This window comes from Colletotrichum graminicola (genome assembly GCF_000149035.1).
Source record: "Colletotrichum graminicola M1.001 genomic scaffold supercont1.18, whole genome shotgun sequence".
Taxonomy (NCBI): domain Eukaryota; kingdom Fungi; phylum Ascomycota; class Sordariomycetes; order Glomerellales; family Glomerellaceae; genus Colletotrichum; species Colletotrichum graminicola.
In genome coordinates this window covers 128,880-144,917 of record NW_007361022.1, presented here as the reverse complement: position 1 = coordinate 144,917, position 16,038 = coordinate 128,880, and the positions used below count along the sequence as shown (strand labels likewise).

General features: G+C 56.4%; 6 protein-coding genes across 6 annotated transcripts; 4 read left to right on the top strand and 2 right to left on the bottom strand.

Annotated features, from left to right (window-relative positions):
• Window positions 1-177: 177 nt before the first annotated feature.
• GLRG_05329 (uncharacterized protein) lies at window positions 178-849 on the top strand (the record flags this gene model as incomplete). The annotated part of the gene is made up of 1 exon (XM_008096014.1): window positions 178-849. One exon carries the CDS (start codon window positions 178-180, stop codon window positions 847-849), a length of 672 nt encoding a protein of 223 aa, XP_008094205.1.
• A 762-nt stretch (window positions 850-1,611) lies between these two features.
• Window positions 1,612-2,698, bottom strand: GLRG_05328 (uncharacterized protein; the record flags this gene model as incomplete). Its single annotated transcript, XM_008096013.1, has 3 exons — window positions 1,612-1,683; window positions 1,769-2,573; window positions 2,628-2,698. The coding sequence occupies 3 exons, from the start codon at window positions 2,696-2,698 to the stop codon at window positions 1,612-1,614; spliced, it is 948 nt and encodes a 315-aa protein (XP_008094204.1).
• Window positions 2,699-2,975: 277 nt separating this feature from the next.
• Window positions 2,976-3,431, top strand: GLRG_05327 (uncharacterized protein; the record flags this gene model as incomplete). The annotated part of the gene is made up of 1 exon (XM_008096012.1): window positions 2,976-3,431. The coding sequence occupies one exon, from the start codon at window positions 2,976-2,978 to the stop codon at window positions 3,429-3,431; it is 456 nt and encodes a 151-aa protein (XP_008094203.1).
• Window positions 3,432-7,767: 4,336 nt separating this feature from the next.
• On the top strand, window positions 7,768-8,763 carry GLRG_05326 (uncharacterized protein; the record flags this gene model as incomplete). The annotated part of the gene is made up of 1 exon (XM_008096011.1): window positions 7,768-8,763. The coding sequence occupies one exon, from the start codon at window positions 7,768-7,770 to the stop codon at window positions 8,761-8,763; it is 996 nt and encodes a 331-aa protein (XP_008094202.1).
• Window positions 8,764-12,691: 3,928 nt separating this feature from the next.
• On the top strand, window positions 12,692-14,240 carry GLRG_05325 (uncharacterized protein; the record flags this gene model as incomplete). Its single annotated transcript, XM_008096010.1, has 3 exons — window positions 12,692-12,783; window positions 12,886-12,940; window positions 13,080-14,240. The coding sequence occupies 3 exons, from the start codon at window positions 12,692-12,694 to the stop codon at window positions 14,238-14,240; spliced, it is 1,308 nt and encodes a 435-aa protein (XP_008094201.1).
• Window positions 14,241-14,680: 440 nt separating this feature from the next.
• GLRG_05324 (uncharacterized protein) lies at window positions 14,681-15,457 on the bottom strand (the record flags this gene model as incomplete). The annotated part of the gene is made up of 1 exon (XM_008096009.1): window positions 14,681-15,457. One exon carries the CDS (start codon window positions 15,455-15,457, stop codon window positions 14,681-14,683), a length of 777 nt encoding a protein of 258 aa, XP_008094200.1.
• Between the last annotated feature and the right edge of the window lie 581 nt (window positions 15,458-16,038).

Genomic DNA, 16,038 nt, shown 5'->3' with positions numbered 1-16,038 from the left:
CACTCTTTGGATATTCCCTGTTTTGTTTCATCACAGAATCCATTGTCTAATACTTGACCCTTTACCTCGGGCAGTCTGAAGTTCCACCTACGCTCTCTTCTCCCGACCACACTCTCTTTTAATTTCAAGAAACACTTCAACTCGTGCCGCCCAAGCAATCTCTGGCAGACGAGAAATATGCAGCTGCATTATTTACTGTCTCTTTTCCTTGTCGCGGTCACGGTTTCCGCAGCTCCTCTCTCTATTGAACCATACAAGTACAAACGTGATCTGGCTACTATCCAAGCCGCTCTGAACAACATCAACTCGGCTCTTCAAAGCCTCGACAACTCCGTCAAAAGCACAAAGTCCGTCACTCTAAGTGCTGGGATCCAGGTTCTCGGCGCCCTTACCGGCGTCAAGTCTTCAATCGAAGATGCAACCACGCAGGTTCAGGCCTCCCAGGTCCTCAACGCGAAAGATTCGAGGAATCTAAAGGCCGCGACTGATGCTCTCACGAATAACGTAAAAGTTACCATCAACGATGTGGTAGCAAAGAAGTCCTTGGTTGACTCCATCGGCGCGACGCCACTGGTAGCCGTTGCTCTCCAGGATCAGAAGACCGCCAGTACCACCCTTGCTCAGACGTTGGTCAGCAAAGTGCCCCCCGACATGACCTCGGATGCCCAGTTGAGCGCAAATGCTCTCAGTAACGTCCTGAACGAAGGAATTGCAATCTTCAGCGGACTCAGCGTCCAGGCTGATGACGCTGCTGATGACGATGATGCTGCCGCTCCTGCGGGTGGCAAGGCAGGAGGAGGAGGTGTTTTCAGCCGACTGATCCAAGTGCTTAAGGGAATGTTCGATTGAACACTAGAGTCATAACAAATCCTGTGGACTATGTTCTCGGCGTTTAGGTGCAGGCGTGGCGGTATGACTATCAGGTACGGCAGGGTCCGTCCCGAATGCGCTGGGCTTATCTGTCTCTCAAACCCAACCTGTCGTTTGAGGTTATGGTTTTATCTCTCACGTGGATATAATCACGAATACCACTTTTTCTTTGTGAGCCTGTTGGTTGCGCCTGATACGTCGCTGCTTCGGAAGGTCACAACCGTCATTGATATGTGAATTATCTCTGAGAATACGAAAGGTGTCAGTGACACCGACTGGTCTCCTTGTCATGTGGACAGGAATGAATTGAGAAACACGTCAGTATATCAGGCAAACAAACTGTTCGTGTTCAACGTCGTGACAGTGTGATTAATTATTTACCATACAATCCCGCAATAAACTTATCTACTGAAGGACCAAACCTATGTGGGTAATCTCATATCGCATTACGATCCTCCCCAGCCTCAACTTCATGCACTGCGTGAGTTATGCTCACCAAAGTGCTCTATTTCAAAGGCCCACCTTCGCGTTCAAGAACCGTAAACTTTTGTACCGACGGACGCCGTCCCAAAGATGGCCGTCCCTCGTATGGCTGCCCAAGGCCTTCCCTATCCAAGCTCAACGGGATCTCGCCAGATGTTGCTTGACTATCAGGCCGCAACTGTGTCGTTTCATCTTCCGGGTCCGTATACTTACTGAACCTTGACTGGATGAACAAAGGCTGCGGGACACCGTATTGACTTACAGGGTGCATCCCAAATGGACTTTGCCTGATCTCGGGCCGGCCGACCGGAACTTCACTGATGTGAGGAGCTGATGGCGAGTGTGCCGCACGAGAGGACATCATTCGTGACAAGCCACCGCGGGCAGACCTCAAAGAGCCGCGCATGGATCTTACCGATCCCCGGATGGACATGGTCCGGCTATATGGCGCTGGCCGCGGAGGAAGTATAACAGGCTGTCCGCCGTTCATGCGCCTCGTGCTGAATGCGACAATGGTGCGCCCAGAGCCGTCTCTTCCGAGACCAGACGAGTCGACAATTTCGTAAGGGTGGCCGAGCCCAGCAAGCTCATCCTCAATCTCTTCCTTGGTAAGGAGCGCCGCCTCATATTCTTCTTCGCCCGGCTTCGGCTTCCTCGAGTAATCGCCCGGTTGACTGGACCCATTGGGAACGTGGAACAGCAAGTCGATGCGTACGACAGCGTAAAAGACCACAACGAATATTTCCAACATGAAACCAGAGGTATAAAACAGCTCTTTGCTGTAGATCGCGTTCGTCGAGCCTGGCGGATCGCCTATGACTGTTCCCGCTAGGCGCACGGCTTGTCCAGCGATCAAAAAAGAGGCGCCGATCAGTAGCACGGCAATCTTTTGATGGGTGTCGCCTTGGCCGAACCTCTCGGGCCTAGGACCAGGGATGCTGGATGCTAATAGAACCACGACGATGGGTAAGATGGCGAGGAGCATGATCCAGGATATGCCGGCCTTGAGAAGGTTGAGAGCCGTATCGACGCGTTCCTGGTCCTCAATCTTGTAGAACGAGACACCGATTGAGGTACTGTTCAGGAGCACGACGGCCGGGATTGAGAATAGGAAAAAAAGGAAGAAGACCCTGACTGCCGGGTGCCAACCGAAATTGGGATGGATTGACCGCAGAATTCTCTGCGAAAAGAATATGTTGACCGCCATGAGAACCACGGCTCTGTAGTACTGTCAGTCGTGACCGTCTTTCATCGAACGAGACTCGGAGACTTACCCTCCAAACTGAACAATGAGTGCGATTAGGATGACGACTCGGTCCTTCTCGAATGCCCAGATAATCCTCATGATACATGTGACGGTCCTTACCATGCAGAAGTCAAACAAGAGATCGGAGAGCAGGAATTTGTGCCCGCGCTTGGCGTTGGCCCGGTAGATCCTGATGTGCGTGTAGGCACCAGCCGCAAATAGCAGCAGGAAAAGGAACGTAACAGGCACATCGACATTTGTTGACGGATCACCGCCCAGGAAGGACCCTTTGGCTGGATCAACGAGCGCTCGAACTGGCGGTCCTGCTCCTGGAGTAGGCCGTAGTAGTCCGCCAGTGGTGGTGGCTGGTAAAGCGATGGGCACTGTGGTCGAGGTCATTGTCGACGAGGCTATGGTCGACAAGGCTATGGTCGACGAGGCTATGGTCGACGAGGCTATTGTGGATAAGGTTGAAGAAGCCAACGAAGTCAAAGAAGCCAACGAAGTTGACGAAGTCGACAAAGTCGGAGAAGCCGACAACAGCGACGAGGTGGAGGACATCGTCGGTGAAGCTGTTGTGGTCCCAGCCTGCTGCGTTGTCGAAGGTGACGGGGATGGGACCGGTAATAGAGTCGTACGGGGCAGGGCCGGAGATGAACTTGGAGTTACTAACGCTGTCGTTGTCGGCAGAGGAGAAGGCGGCGGCGGCGGCGGCGGCGGCGGCGGAGTCGATGTCGACGTTGGTGCTGGAGAGGTAGAGGGAGGCGGTGCCGGTGTCGACACTGGCGGCGGAGGAGGAGGAGGAGGTGGTGTTGATGTGGATGTTGGTTGAGGAGGAGGAGGAGGAGGAGGAGGAGGAGGCGGTGTTGAAGTTGTCTTTGGCGGCGGAGGAGGAGGCGGTGGCAATAATGTCGTTGTCACAACCAGCACCGTCGAGCTCGTCTCTTCTTGAGCCGTGGGGAGTACGGCTATGAAGGACGTGGCGCCTTGAAATTGTCTTCCCTTGAGCTGTCTCTCTTCCAGCTGCGGCTGTTTCTGAACAGGACCTATGCGAAGTCCTGATGCCACTGCTGCTGCTATCGTAGCGATTTCGACCAGCCGCATAGTAGTTTATGAGATTGATAAGGGCGTTGCCTGCCTCGCGCTCTCTCTCCCTTTCTCTGAAGGTTCTCTCAGATGCGATGAGAATAGTTTTCAAGCCATTCCAGCATGTGGTGTTGTGGTCGAGCAAATAAGGTCAGGTCAGAACACCACGGGCGTCTATTAACAGAAAATAAAATAAAAATAAAACAATAAAGGGGGCACCGGCACAAAATGAACGATGTGCAAAGATATGTGATTGATGGAAATGGCTGAGAGGGAGGGGCGGAGCGTGGGTTGGTGAAGGTTAATCAAGGTCATTGCTCTCGAGTACACTTGGAAGCCCGGACCCGGTCGGCAGCGTCGGCCAGGAACACCAACAACCCGTTTATTCCTTCAGAGAGGTGAGCGCAGTCGGTCCAAGGAGATGGAAGATGCGACATGCTGGGAAGTGGACGTAGCCGTGTCAAGTCCCTCGTGGCATGCGTCACTCGGATCTGTGTGTAGGTTGACAGAGTTAGAGAAAAGGTTTCAGCAACACGGCCTGTTCACCAAGCTGCGCACGCACATGCATCACTTAGTGCACCCTTAACCGCATCAGCTACCGGTAAGAATCCGTAGTCCGATCTTTTACTTCTCAAAGTTGGTCGAGTGCGAGGGTAGCACCCTCCGCCGATTGAGCCACTTCCTTCGGGACGCAGCCTATCACGTCTCATGCAGTCAGAGGGGTTTGACATTCCGAGGCAATTGCGTGAGAGCGCGCAGGACATGAGATGATCGTCCGACATGGCTGAGTCTGTATCCTATCCTCCTCCTAACCAAACATATGCGGGAGGGCATCTATCTAGTGAGATTCCCACTGCGCAGGACGTTGGAAGGAACCAGGTATGAAAGCTCGGCAGGACGGGTCTGATGACCACCGATTCAGCATCACCAACACTGCTGAGGAACACCCGCTGGATCATGATTCTCTGCTCGAAGAGGGCAAACAGTTGCAGTGCAAGCCAGGCTTGGGTCAGTCAGGTCGTATTCGGCAGGATTGCCTGCTATTAGTCATTAGTCATTAGTCACCTGGGATACGGATACGGGTTCGTCCCTTGCGCGACGGGACCCGATAGGAAAGTTAATCACCAACCACTTCAACGCCGATCGTGCCATACCATGTAAGGCTCAATACTTTTTGGGGACGTTCGAAGTACTATGTACTTGTATATAGGTATCTGGAAACGATAACCGGACGGCCTTCGAAATGTCCGTCGCCTCTCAATCACACTTCGGAGTATTGTTGCTTCCCACCAAGCTGCTTCGCATACACCTAGTCAATGCGCTGGTTCGGTCTATGGTTGATAAGTGAGTTAAATCATCTCCGACAACGGTACTCTGAATAACGAAGTTCCATCAATGAATCGGCATTGCTCTCTGCGGTGTGTAGTCGGGCTCAAGAAGGAGGCTGAAGGAGTGAGTCCCACATCCAAGGGCCTGCCACAGGGGTCATCCATGGCTCTTCTACTACGACCATTCAGTTTGAGATTCATGAGCCTGTCCTCGATCTATGTCTATATGAAGATCTCCGAATGGGAAATCAACTGTAGCTAAACGAAATCAGGCGTAGCGTGATGATAAGATGGTGTGCTTCGTGGCCGGCTATGTCACATAACCTAAATATATGCCGGGCTGAATAGATTCCTACTCAGGAAGGATGAATGACACGTGCATGCGTTTCTGTTGATGAGTCCTACTTCTATCGATCTTACCTGAGATTTTAGTACCGAAGAGTTCAGCCCAAGCCTTGAAGTTTTCACAAACCCACTCTGCGGCTATCATCACTGGGTGCTTGCGGAGTCCATCTCATCCAGCCACGATCCTGCGGGATCGATGGCACCCTTGGCGTCGCCGAGATGCTGGAGATTTGTGAATAGTTTGCAAGCGTGGAGCTCATCTTTGGATTTCTCGAGGTTAGGGCATCAGAATACACTTCTTGTAGCTCAGGCTTAGATCATGGCTTCTACCTTGCATTCTCGCTGCAGGTCCCAACTTTGTTTCTGTTTCTGTTTCTGTTTCGACAAGCTTACGCCCAACGCTCGGGTAATCATACTCTAAGCCCAGGGCGCCACCCGCCGATATATTTCAGCGCCCGGCACGGACTTATGCAGTCTTGCCCATACAATTGTATCGATGCCGGTACATGGATATGCCTATGGATGGCACTATAAGAAACTTGGTTAAAGATTCTAATTGCCTGCTTGGCGATTCGGGTTCAATTCATTCTGCCATGACTTAACCTGCAAGCCATGATTATAGCGGCTCTAACCCCCCGTAACTCAGTGACGAACTATGAATCACGGGATCCTTAGGACACGAACCAACTCCGGGGAATCATCACCTTCTACTTGTACACATCCAACAGCTTCCGAGGCAATCCGTAATCTAATGACAAACATCACCAGCTTTTTAGGCTTTCATCGAGGCCGATCTCCCGCTGGCCTCTCACTATGACACACGCCCCAAAACCTGTCCATGGACATTCATGCATTCGGGCCACGAGTGCAGGGCCACACCGCATTTCGGGAGACGTGCTTTTAGTCGCCCCTGATCCGGACTTATTAGAAGCCACGAGGTCCAGATTCGCCATTGGGGAAGGGGGCTGGGCAGCCGGTCGAGGCTTAATATATCCCATCTGGTGTCCAAACACTTGCCATAGCCTCAGAAAGGTCGAAACCTCCTTGCATAAAGGGAAGACGCTTGTCCTGACAAAAGGTGAGTCTATTAGGGTGCTTTGTAGGGCACACTGGAAGCAATGTCCCAGCGGTGGCGTGATAACACCGTCACCTGACAATAAGGGCTCGCGGCTTCACCATGATATAGCATAATAACAAAGCTGAAATATATTTTGTCCTTTTGCTTCTCCATGGTGAATTGCGCTTCAATGTATCCCCCGACCGGTGAACAGTACACGTGCCGTTCAGAAATCTGCAAGTTCAGCAGGGGGCTATGTGACCGGCCTCCGAGAGTACAAACTATCCGCTGCCTAGACTCCTGCAACGGCCCGCTCCTTGACATGGATTCTAGTCGCATCTGCAGCAAGTCGTTTAGGAAAGCGACCATCCACACCGAGGAATTATCGTTCCCGTATACCGCCAACCTGTCTGACGGAGTGGCGGGGCTTGCGACGGGTCCGTGTTCAGGAACGCGCTCGCTGACCGCGTGCACAAAACGACGAGCGAACGCGCGGGTGCGTATTTCCGAAGCTTGCTGATGTAACTTGTGAAACCGTCGTCTCAATTCCGGGTTCCTCGCAAGCGCCGCAGACGCTACCTGCGTTGTGGGCTCGAGCATCGTCCTGAACTATCTCAATCTCAAGAATGGGGGCCATCCTCTGCTCGGCACTTCTGGTCGACCTGGGCATCTTGGTGATGTGGACATATCAAGGGTTCCGGGGTCCGGAGACAACATATATAGAGGAAGCAATGACCCATGAACCGCACGTGAGAGAAGTATGGGATATTCGACAGTTTAGGCTTGGAATAGTTACGACTCGCCATAGAGCAGTGTCATGCTGCTTTACATTATTGCCCAAGAAGAGCGGTGTGCTTTCCAATATGGAAGTTGTAGGCGAATATCCAGTATTTGAGCCACTGAGATGTGCGCCACGGCTGCTATCATCGACGTAGCTCTAGCAGCTAGATCCTTAGTTTTTTTTGACTCGCTCTGTTGGCTCGTGGTGGTCAACTAGCAGCATGGCGATGTCCCTTGCGTCGGTGGCTCAAATCAGTCCTTTCGGACTTGGCGTCCTCCTCACGAGCCCGACGGTTTGTTACACAGGATAAAAAGTAAAAGGGGAGACAACGCGGGGCTGCGGGGTCGTGAGTCTTTAACAGGTCATCTCTGTTCTTCGACTGCAGACTTCGAATCCTTCTCACCTACCAATTGGCGTCTCACGTTGCTTGCAAGAGTCGACGGACGAGGGTATTCGGCGTCAACTACAAGAGAACTTGATGCAAGGAGCAGCAGAGCGTCTCGAAGTAGGTTACATCACTACACCGCATTTGCAACAGGTCGAAGTAGCCGGTCATCAAGCATCAGTCGCCATGTCGTCCGAGAACTTGCTCCCCAGACCGCCGTACGACCCTCAGCTGGTCCCGGCTCTGGAACGAATAAATCCATACCCTCGATCTGTAGACGAGATCGTTGGAGGACGACAGCTGCGTGCCGCGTTGATGGCGCCCGTGCAAGCAGCCATACGTAACGACGAGGGCCTGCTGGTGGAGGATCGCACGATCCCGGGACCAGGCGGCGAGCTTCCCCTCGTCATTGTCCAGTCTCGGAGCCCGAAGACGGCCAGCGGCGAGCGGCCGGGGATCGTCTACTTCCACCCCGGCGGGATGGTCATTGGAGACGCCTTTCTCGCGATCGAACCGTTCGTCAGGATCGCCAGGGAGCTCGACGCCATCGTCGTCAGCGTCGAGTACCGGCTCGCTCCCGAGCACCCAGCGCCCGCGCCCCAGGACGACTGCTACGCGGGGCTGGTCTGGACGAGCGAGCACGCGGCGGCGCTCGGCATCGACCCCGCCCGTCTCATGGTGGCGGGGGTGTCCGGAGGCGGCGGGCTCGCGGCGGGCGCTGCGCTGAGGGCGCGCGATGACGCCGCGGGTCCGAAGCTCTGCGCCCAGCTGCTGGTGTACCCGATGCTCGACGACCGCGACACGGGCGTGTCCAAGAGGCAGTTCAGGAACGACACAGCCTACGACGCCACGGACAACCAGGGGGCCTGGACGTGCGTGCTGGGCGACAAGGCGGGCGTGGAGGGCGCAGACGTCAGCCCCTACGTCGCGCCGGGCAGGGCGACGGACCTGTCCGGCCTGCCGCCGGCGTACATCGACGTCGGGACGGCGGAGCCGTTCAGGGACGAAAACGTGGCGTATGCGACCAAGCTGTGGGACAGCGGCGTGCAGGCGGACCTGCACGTCTGGAGCGGCGGCTTCCACGGCTTCGACCTGATGGGGCTGGCTGTCGGAAGCGAGGTGGCCAAGGTCGCGCTCGAGACGAGAATGGGATGGGTCAGGCGAATCTTGGGAAAACGCTAGACGCTCTCTCGCGACGTTTGTCTTTCAGATTATCTAGAGGCAAGGAGGGTGCGTATGAAGACACGATATTGGGGGGGGGCTTTGACGATTGCTTGCCAAGCTGGCTGGCGTTCGTCGTCCCAAACATGAGCCATCTCCTTATTCCGTCCGGACCAGCGGTTTAGTTACAGGAGGCAGCATCGACGATAAGAACGCGAAGGGCTTGGAAGGGCAGTGAAACACGAAAGACTGGGTTGGTTTAGCATACAGAAAAAGCCCGACGAAAAGCTCGCACATACACATATGTAGCCAAGATTCCCAACTCAGCCACCTATCTGATGGCCAAATGAAACGGCCCAACCCGAGCCTGATGTCATGGAACGAAGATTGCACAAGTGCGTACGCTGCAAGCAGGTCAAACACTACAAGCGCGCTTCTCAACGTGTGTTCTGCTTGCCAAGGCCTGCACGCCAGTCCGTCCTCCTTGGATGATGGAAACGCACAATGGCGTCTTGCTCGGGAGGAAACAGACGGCTCCCTGCCCGGGCTGGCTGCGGCTTTACGTCAACCTCGCCTTAGTTATCGACGGCGCGCCCGGCTGTGTGTTGCACAGAGGATTATAAGAGGCCCGCCTCTTTCTCTGCCTCTCTCTGTCTCTGTCACCCTCCCTCTCTCTCTCTCGGCCACGTCTGTGCAGACGCCATGATACCGGTCGTTGGAGCGCCAAAACACAGCCCAGTCAGTGATGTCGACAGGTGTCTCCAGTGACCTTGGATGAAAGGAACAACCGGCAAGGAACAGGACACAGATGTGCCGAGGAGATACGTCTCCACAGGAAAGATGGAAGAGGCGACGACATAAGCTTCCGGTTCCTGCGTGTGGATGGAGGCGATCCCGGGTAGGCCGTAGAGGGGTAGTGCATGCGCACATGTTCCGTTTCAGGGCGTCGGACGGAGTACGACCAATGCTCCGCATGTCCCGTCAATGCAGGCCATCAAGAGATGGCGGCGGGCTGAGGAGTACGAGACGCCAGTCCAGCGCCTCACAGGAAGAGAGAGGGGGACGGAGAGGCTGGTCAGCCGAGTACCGATGGAGGGAGCGCAATTCGAGACGTTTTCTGCGCCTTGACCAGCCGGGTCAACAGCCTCCCGTTGCTGGGTCTGCTTCGGCGCGACCCGCCGAGTCATCTACGTCGTCTATCGTGGCGACTCGTCGTCGGTGCCCTGTCTAGCGGAGTGGTCTTTGGCTCCTGAGGGATTGCCACGAACGAACGTGGCCAAGATGCCGCTATTTACTCGACCAGAGGGGGGGGCGCGTGGTGGACGTGATTGAAACGGCCGACATCAGAATCTTCGTGTAAAAGAGGTTTCCTTGCGTACACGATAAGTATGCCCATTCCAGCATGTCTATTCGAGCGCGCCCATTCGGACTAGACCCCCGCCAGGTATGGACCGTGTCTTACCCATAACCAGGGCCGAGTTTCTTCTGCGAGTCTAGGCCAAGCGGGGTTTCTGTTTCTTCCTCGAAGCTTTTCTCATTATCCCTCGCCGTGTCCAGGGGATAATACGATTCGTCCAAACACAACTCAAGAGGCCGTTACTCGTCAAGAGCGTCCGAATTCCGCTTCTACTCGGATAGGAGCCACGGGCCGAGGTCGCTGGCTCGCGCTGGAAATCCGAGCCCAAGAGACACAAGGTTTTCCCCCTTTCAGCGGCCAGAGAAACGTCCAAACCATGGCCACCGTTACTTCGTGAAAATGGGGGAGGGGGGGGGCTTTGAAGCTACATCCGACCGCCCTGGGCAGAGCACGGGACGTGGGGGATCGAATACTGCTGCTGGCAAGTAACGGCGGATGCGAAAGCGGGAATGAAAATAGGCAAGTTTCGTGTAGGAAACGAGGACCGCCTATGGCCCCTGGAACCCGGCGCCCATCTGTGTTTCTGGTATATTCTTCACACTTCCGAGAGATGTGAGGGCACAGCTGTAAATGTCTTGGTGAATATGCTTTTTCTTTTCCTCAACCTTCTCCCGCGGTACCACACGTTTCCGGCATCCTGGTAAGAACCCCCGGAAGCGTGCGAGCCCTTTAAGCGTATCCTCGTCGTGCGGCCGACGAGCCTGACATGGCTGTTCCTCGCATCATGCGAGATACCACTGACTTGGTATGGTGGTTCTGCGGCCTCGGTGTCGGGATTTTGACAAATAGGGTATCATTGGCATACACTTCCACGCATCCCGCATCGCTGGAACCGTATGGGCAGCCCCATCGAAACTTGGCTAACCCCCTGCGGAAAATAGTACTTGTGCGGTAGTGCGGCTATGGATTTTCGGGCCTTGAACGAGGCGGGCAGAAGCAAGCAAGCAAAGGTGCCTGTAGGGGAACTAGACCTACAAGCAGACGACAGCAGCACCATGACAAAAGGCCCTCAGCATTGGCGAGCTTTGTACCGGTGGGACGGTTCCAGCCTGATGGGACTGGAAAGCCCTTGCTTTCGACTGATCTCGGAGCCAGCTAGAAGATGCTTTTGCTCTAGGTCTACGGCGCATCGCAGCTACTCGGGGTATTACGCCTTGCCTACACAAGCCGAGTAGTGTTCATCTCCACGTCACCTGGTCTGCATAGAGGACATGCATAGGTCGGATATAAGATTGACAGGTCTTCGGGAGCGATGTTCTGTCGCTCGTGGAGGCCCCGGTGCGGTCAAGCCGGAGCTTCGCTTCCTCCCCGCGAAATGCTTCGTGGCATTCCACCTCGTCTTCCGCCGCCAAACGGCGACCGAGACCAGCCCAAGACCTGAAACACTCGCATGCGGAAATACAACTCTGTATTGAAATTCATGTGCCGGAGACAAAAAAAATTAAATAAAAAAAAAACCCCCATGACTTTGGGCCTTAGTGGCGGGTAACGTCTAGATGGACAGAGTCCGAGCATGGCGTGGGGTCACGATAGCTCCCTTGGCTTTTGCCTCCTCTGACAAAGGCAGCGTGCGGTCTCCCCTTCGCCGCCCTTCGCTCACGAGATGTTGCTCGCAACGGGCGGCAGGGCTACGTTGAAAACATATGCCGAAGGCGCCTCCAAAGCGCCCTGTCAAGGGGCATGGATTGTCCATCTGCGTGGTAGCCTCACCGATGTGTACCTCTCTGACGTGGGGAACCACCGCATCCGGCTCGGGGGGGGGATGGTCATAGAAAAGCCCTTCGCGGGGGAGGAGGGAGGGCTTCGACCGAACGCGGCCACACAATGGGAACCGCGTGCAGATCCGTAGATCCCGTGGGTGTCTTGCTTTCAAATCTTGAGCCCCGACGGAGTCCTCTTCCGCGGCGCCCCATTGGCAAGACGGGACGAGACTAGCCCTCTACCACAAGCATCATGTCCTCCTCCCATCTCAATGTCACCTTACAGTCCGTCGCAGTCGCTCTTTTGTGCCTCCAGCTTGACGTGTTGCCGGGGCTTTGTCGCAGCTGACAAATGTTGGCCAGCTAGCAGGTCTAGGTTTTGCTGTTCTTACACTAGAAGGGAGGGGGGCAATGGATATTTGTCTTGTCAATGTGCGGACGCCCATCGCTGGGTGCTCGCGGAGATATGCCGTCATGACCGGCGCTAGACTCCGGCTCGCATTCCCGCCGGTTCCCCCTGTGGCACCGAACGTTCTTCTTTCATCTCGTGTGGAATCAGTTACCCTGTGACGCTTTGCCAGCGCCTATGATATCCCATGCCACCCTCCTTTTCCTGCAACCATGTCACCATGAGTGACTGACGTTGGAAAAAACGGGGAGGAAACCTGATCGATATGGCAGTGTCTTCCAAAAGGGCACTCTCTCTCTCCAACGTGGACAACAAAGCAACCCCCCCTCCTCTGCTCGACTTTATCCCAGAGCCTCCTACCTTCGCATCGGGTCCATTAGGACACAACCGGGTCTCGTCAGGGGGCAACTCGGGCTTTCCAGCATGGTCGACGTGGACGTGGCGTTCGCCGACAGGCTCGCGCGGGAGGGATGGGGTCTTTACGCCTTGGGCATGACTTTTCTCCTGCTCAGAATGTACGTCCAGCTTCGGATCTTTCCCCCGGCATCACGAGAAGGAAAAGGCTCGAAACATGCATGCTGACCCGCTGGGGAAACCAGGTACGGGAGAGCGAGAAGGCTGGGGGGCGTGTTCTACTACCAGGTCGACGACTATCTCGAGATCCTCGCCGCTGTACGTCTCCCTCATTGCCCGCTCACCCTCGTCCTCGCAAAAAAAACCCAATAAAGGGGAAAGAAAAATGAATTCAAAAGAAGAAATCAAGAGAGAAAAAGAAACTGCCCGCTAATGCCTCGTCCCCCTCCCTTTCCAGTTCTTCTTCACCGTCCTCCTCGTAACCCTCAACATGGTCGTCGACAAGGGCGGCTCGAACCTCTTTACGCCCGAGCAGTTCTCCACCTTCACCCCGAAGGACATCAAGGCGCGCGTCGCCGGGTCCAAGATCGTCCTCGTGTCGGAGCAGGCGATGCTGAACGTCATCTATGTCCTCAAGGCGTGCGTGCTGATCCTCTACACGCGGCTCACCCTCGACCTCGCGGCGCAGCGCTTCGTCCGCTACCTCGCCGTCTACGTCGCCGTCGGTTGGGCGGCGACCCAGATCACAATGTTCGCGGCCTGCCGGCCCTTCTCCGGGTACTGGGCCGTGCCGCCGCCGGACCCGCAGTGCGCCACGCTCGAGCGGTACGCCATCCTGCAGGGCTTCTTCAACATCACGTCCGACGTGCTCATGCTGCTCGTGCCGCTGCCGCTCGTGTCCCGCATGCGCATCTCCTGGCGGCAGAAGGCGGTGCTCGTCTTCATATTCAGCCTGGGCCTCTGCGTCGTCGTCGCGGCGCTGCTCACCAAGATCTTCAACCTGCGGGACCCGTACAGCCCCGAGTACATGCTGTGGTACGTCCGCGAGGCATCCGTCGCCATGTGCGTGTCGAACCTGCCGCTCGTGTGGCCGCTGCTGCGCGAGTGGTTCCCGTGGCTGCGCAGCATGAGCGCCCCGGGCTTGCTGCCGACGCCGCAGTCGGCCAGGCGGACCAAGGCGGTCAGCGGGTCCACGTTGGACGCGGCGACGCAGCTGGGCGGCGGCGGCGGCGGCGGCGGCGGCGGCGGCAGCCAGCTTCCGAGGCCGGCGATGACGACAGGGAGAAGGAACACGCTTGACGGGTTCCGTCACTGGCTGAACGCGGCGGACCTCGAGCTCCAGCGGCCGTCGAGCTGCGAGCCGTCGCCCTCGAGCAAGCAGTTCATCCTGAGCGGGCAGGTGGACGGGCTCGAGAGCTCGTCGGGGGAGAGGAGCCGGAAGCAGCAGCGCTCGTCCCTTCCAGACACCTTCTTCCAGAGCTGGAACGGCGCCGGGCCGAACCCGCGAAGGCAGACGATGGAGCTGGACCTCGAACAGGGGGGGCTGTATAGTTGCTTCGGCCCGGGGCAGGGTTTGTACCCGGAGCCGAAGATGCCGGATGCGAGTGCGACTAAGTGATCGTCGCCAGCCGTTGGGGTAGTTGAGCATTGTTGGCGTAACTGGAAAACATTCATGGATACCCCACCTGGACCTGGTTTGTGGGCGACCGAGTAATGTAATGAAACGGTAATCGAAACACTCTTGTTGGAGAACCGAGCGAGGGGCCCATCTTGGCCGCGTGCGGCTGAGAGGATCCGCAACGTTTGATGATGAGAGAAAGGTCGCATTCGCATGCCTTGTCGGCAATGGTATCTATAACGGGCGGAAAGCATAAGGGCTAACATGGGGGGGGGTATCGAAACAATTCCAAACACACGCAACATCATTCCCTCTTCGGCTCTTAGTCGCACTCCTCGTGAAGCATTTCTCTGTCGCAGCCCCAACACGACAATTCGGATACAGCCCTGCAGAGTATTCCCGTCCATGGGTCCGTCCATGGTGGCACTCTCTCTGCCTCATTAATCCAGCCAGCTCCAGGTGCCCTTCACCCTTCCTTCGTCCTTGTTCGCCAACCGCTCAAAGCCGGCCGGGCTCAGGTCCAGGTCGGTTGGCGCGCAGCCGGTGCAGCGGTCGACGACGGTCACGTCGACAGAGCCCTCGGCGTCGCGGCGGACGCGGATCTTCTTGCCGCATAGCGGGTTGTTGTTTGGGTTGCCGCCGGTCTGGACCGCGTCCCAGAGGTAGTGCGAGACGGAGACGATCATGTCGCTGTCGCTGCTCGTGTGCCCACAGGCGCCGAGCCCGACGTCGTAGTACGTCAGGTCGCCGGTGTGGACCTCCCCGTTCGTGGGCAGGGGCAGGTCCTGCTTGCCGCCGCCGCCGCCGCCACGCTTCGAGAGGCCGAGGCCCAGGGCGAGGGGCAGGACGAACAAGAGGAGGACGGCGAGAGGGAGGGCGACGAAGAGTAGAAACCTCTTGCGGGAGAGGCCGGCGTAGGTCTTGTTAGGGGGCAGCAGAGCGTCGAAGCGGGCGTGGAGAGAAGGATGCGTCTTTGGAGACGCCGTCGCAGCGGCTGCTGCTGCTGCTGGGACAGCCGGGTAGGCATGATGGGAATCGGTAGAGGTGCTGTTCTCCTTGGCATAACCCTCGCCAGGAGTGGCGCGGCGGTTAGGTGTCACCGATGCTGGAACGAATCGATCCAAGAGGGAGCGGCGCTTGTTGGCGGTCGGCGTCTCCCAGTCTGGCGTCTGGTAGATTTGCGCCGGGCGCTGGACTGCTTGTTCCTCGTCGGCCATTGTGCTGTCGCGAGAGGAGCCAGTTCTGCAGGGCGTCGCAGTGCAGTTCTTTGAACTGCTGTCAAAGCAATTCTGGAGGCCTTATTATGGGGTAAAAGAGCGCAACGGCCGTGTCTTTGGATCTCGTGGATGAATGTGTTGATGCTGAGTCGCGGGTGGCAGTAGATAGGAAGGAAGATGGGATACAACCAAGAAAGAGTGAATGACGACGACGGCGGCGGCGGCGGCAGTGATCCGCGGACTACCCCCCTCGAGGCATTCGGGTCCAAGGGGGATACGGATGACGAGGTGGAGGGAGCAAACGAGGGACTTGTTGACGAGATGGCTGGTTGGCCATCATCTCCGTCCAGGATGTTGTGGGAAACTTGATTTCGGCGATTGGGCGTGTGGCTGGTGTGATTGGTGGGGGAGGGGCGAAGCGGGGCACGTGATTGCGCACAAGCCATGACGGTTAGGGTGGCTGGTGACGCTTAGCCTCTTCTGGCTAGTTCTGTTCTAGGTGAGGTACGTATTCTTTCTGACCCGCAGGAACGTGAGCGGTACGTATCTATGTACTGTCTGCTGTAATACCTTCAATATTC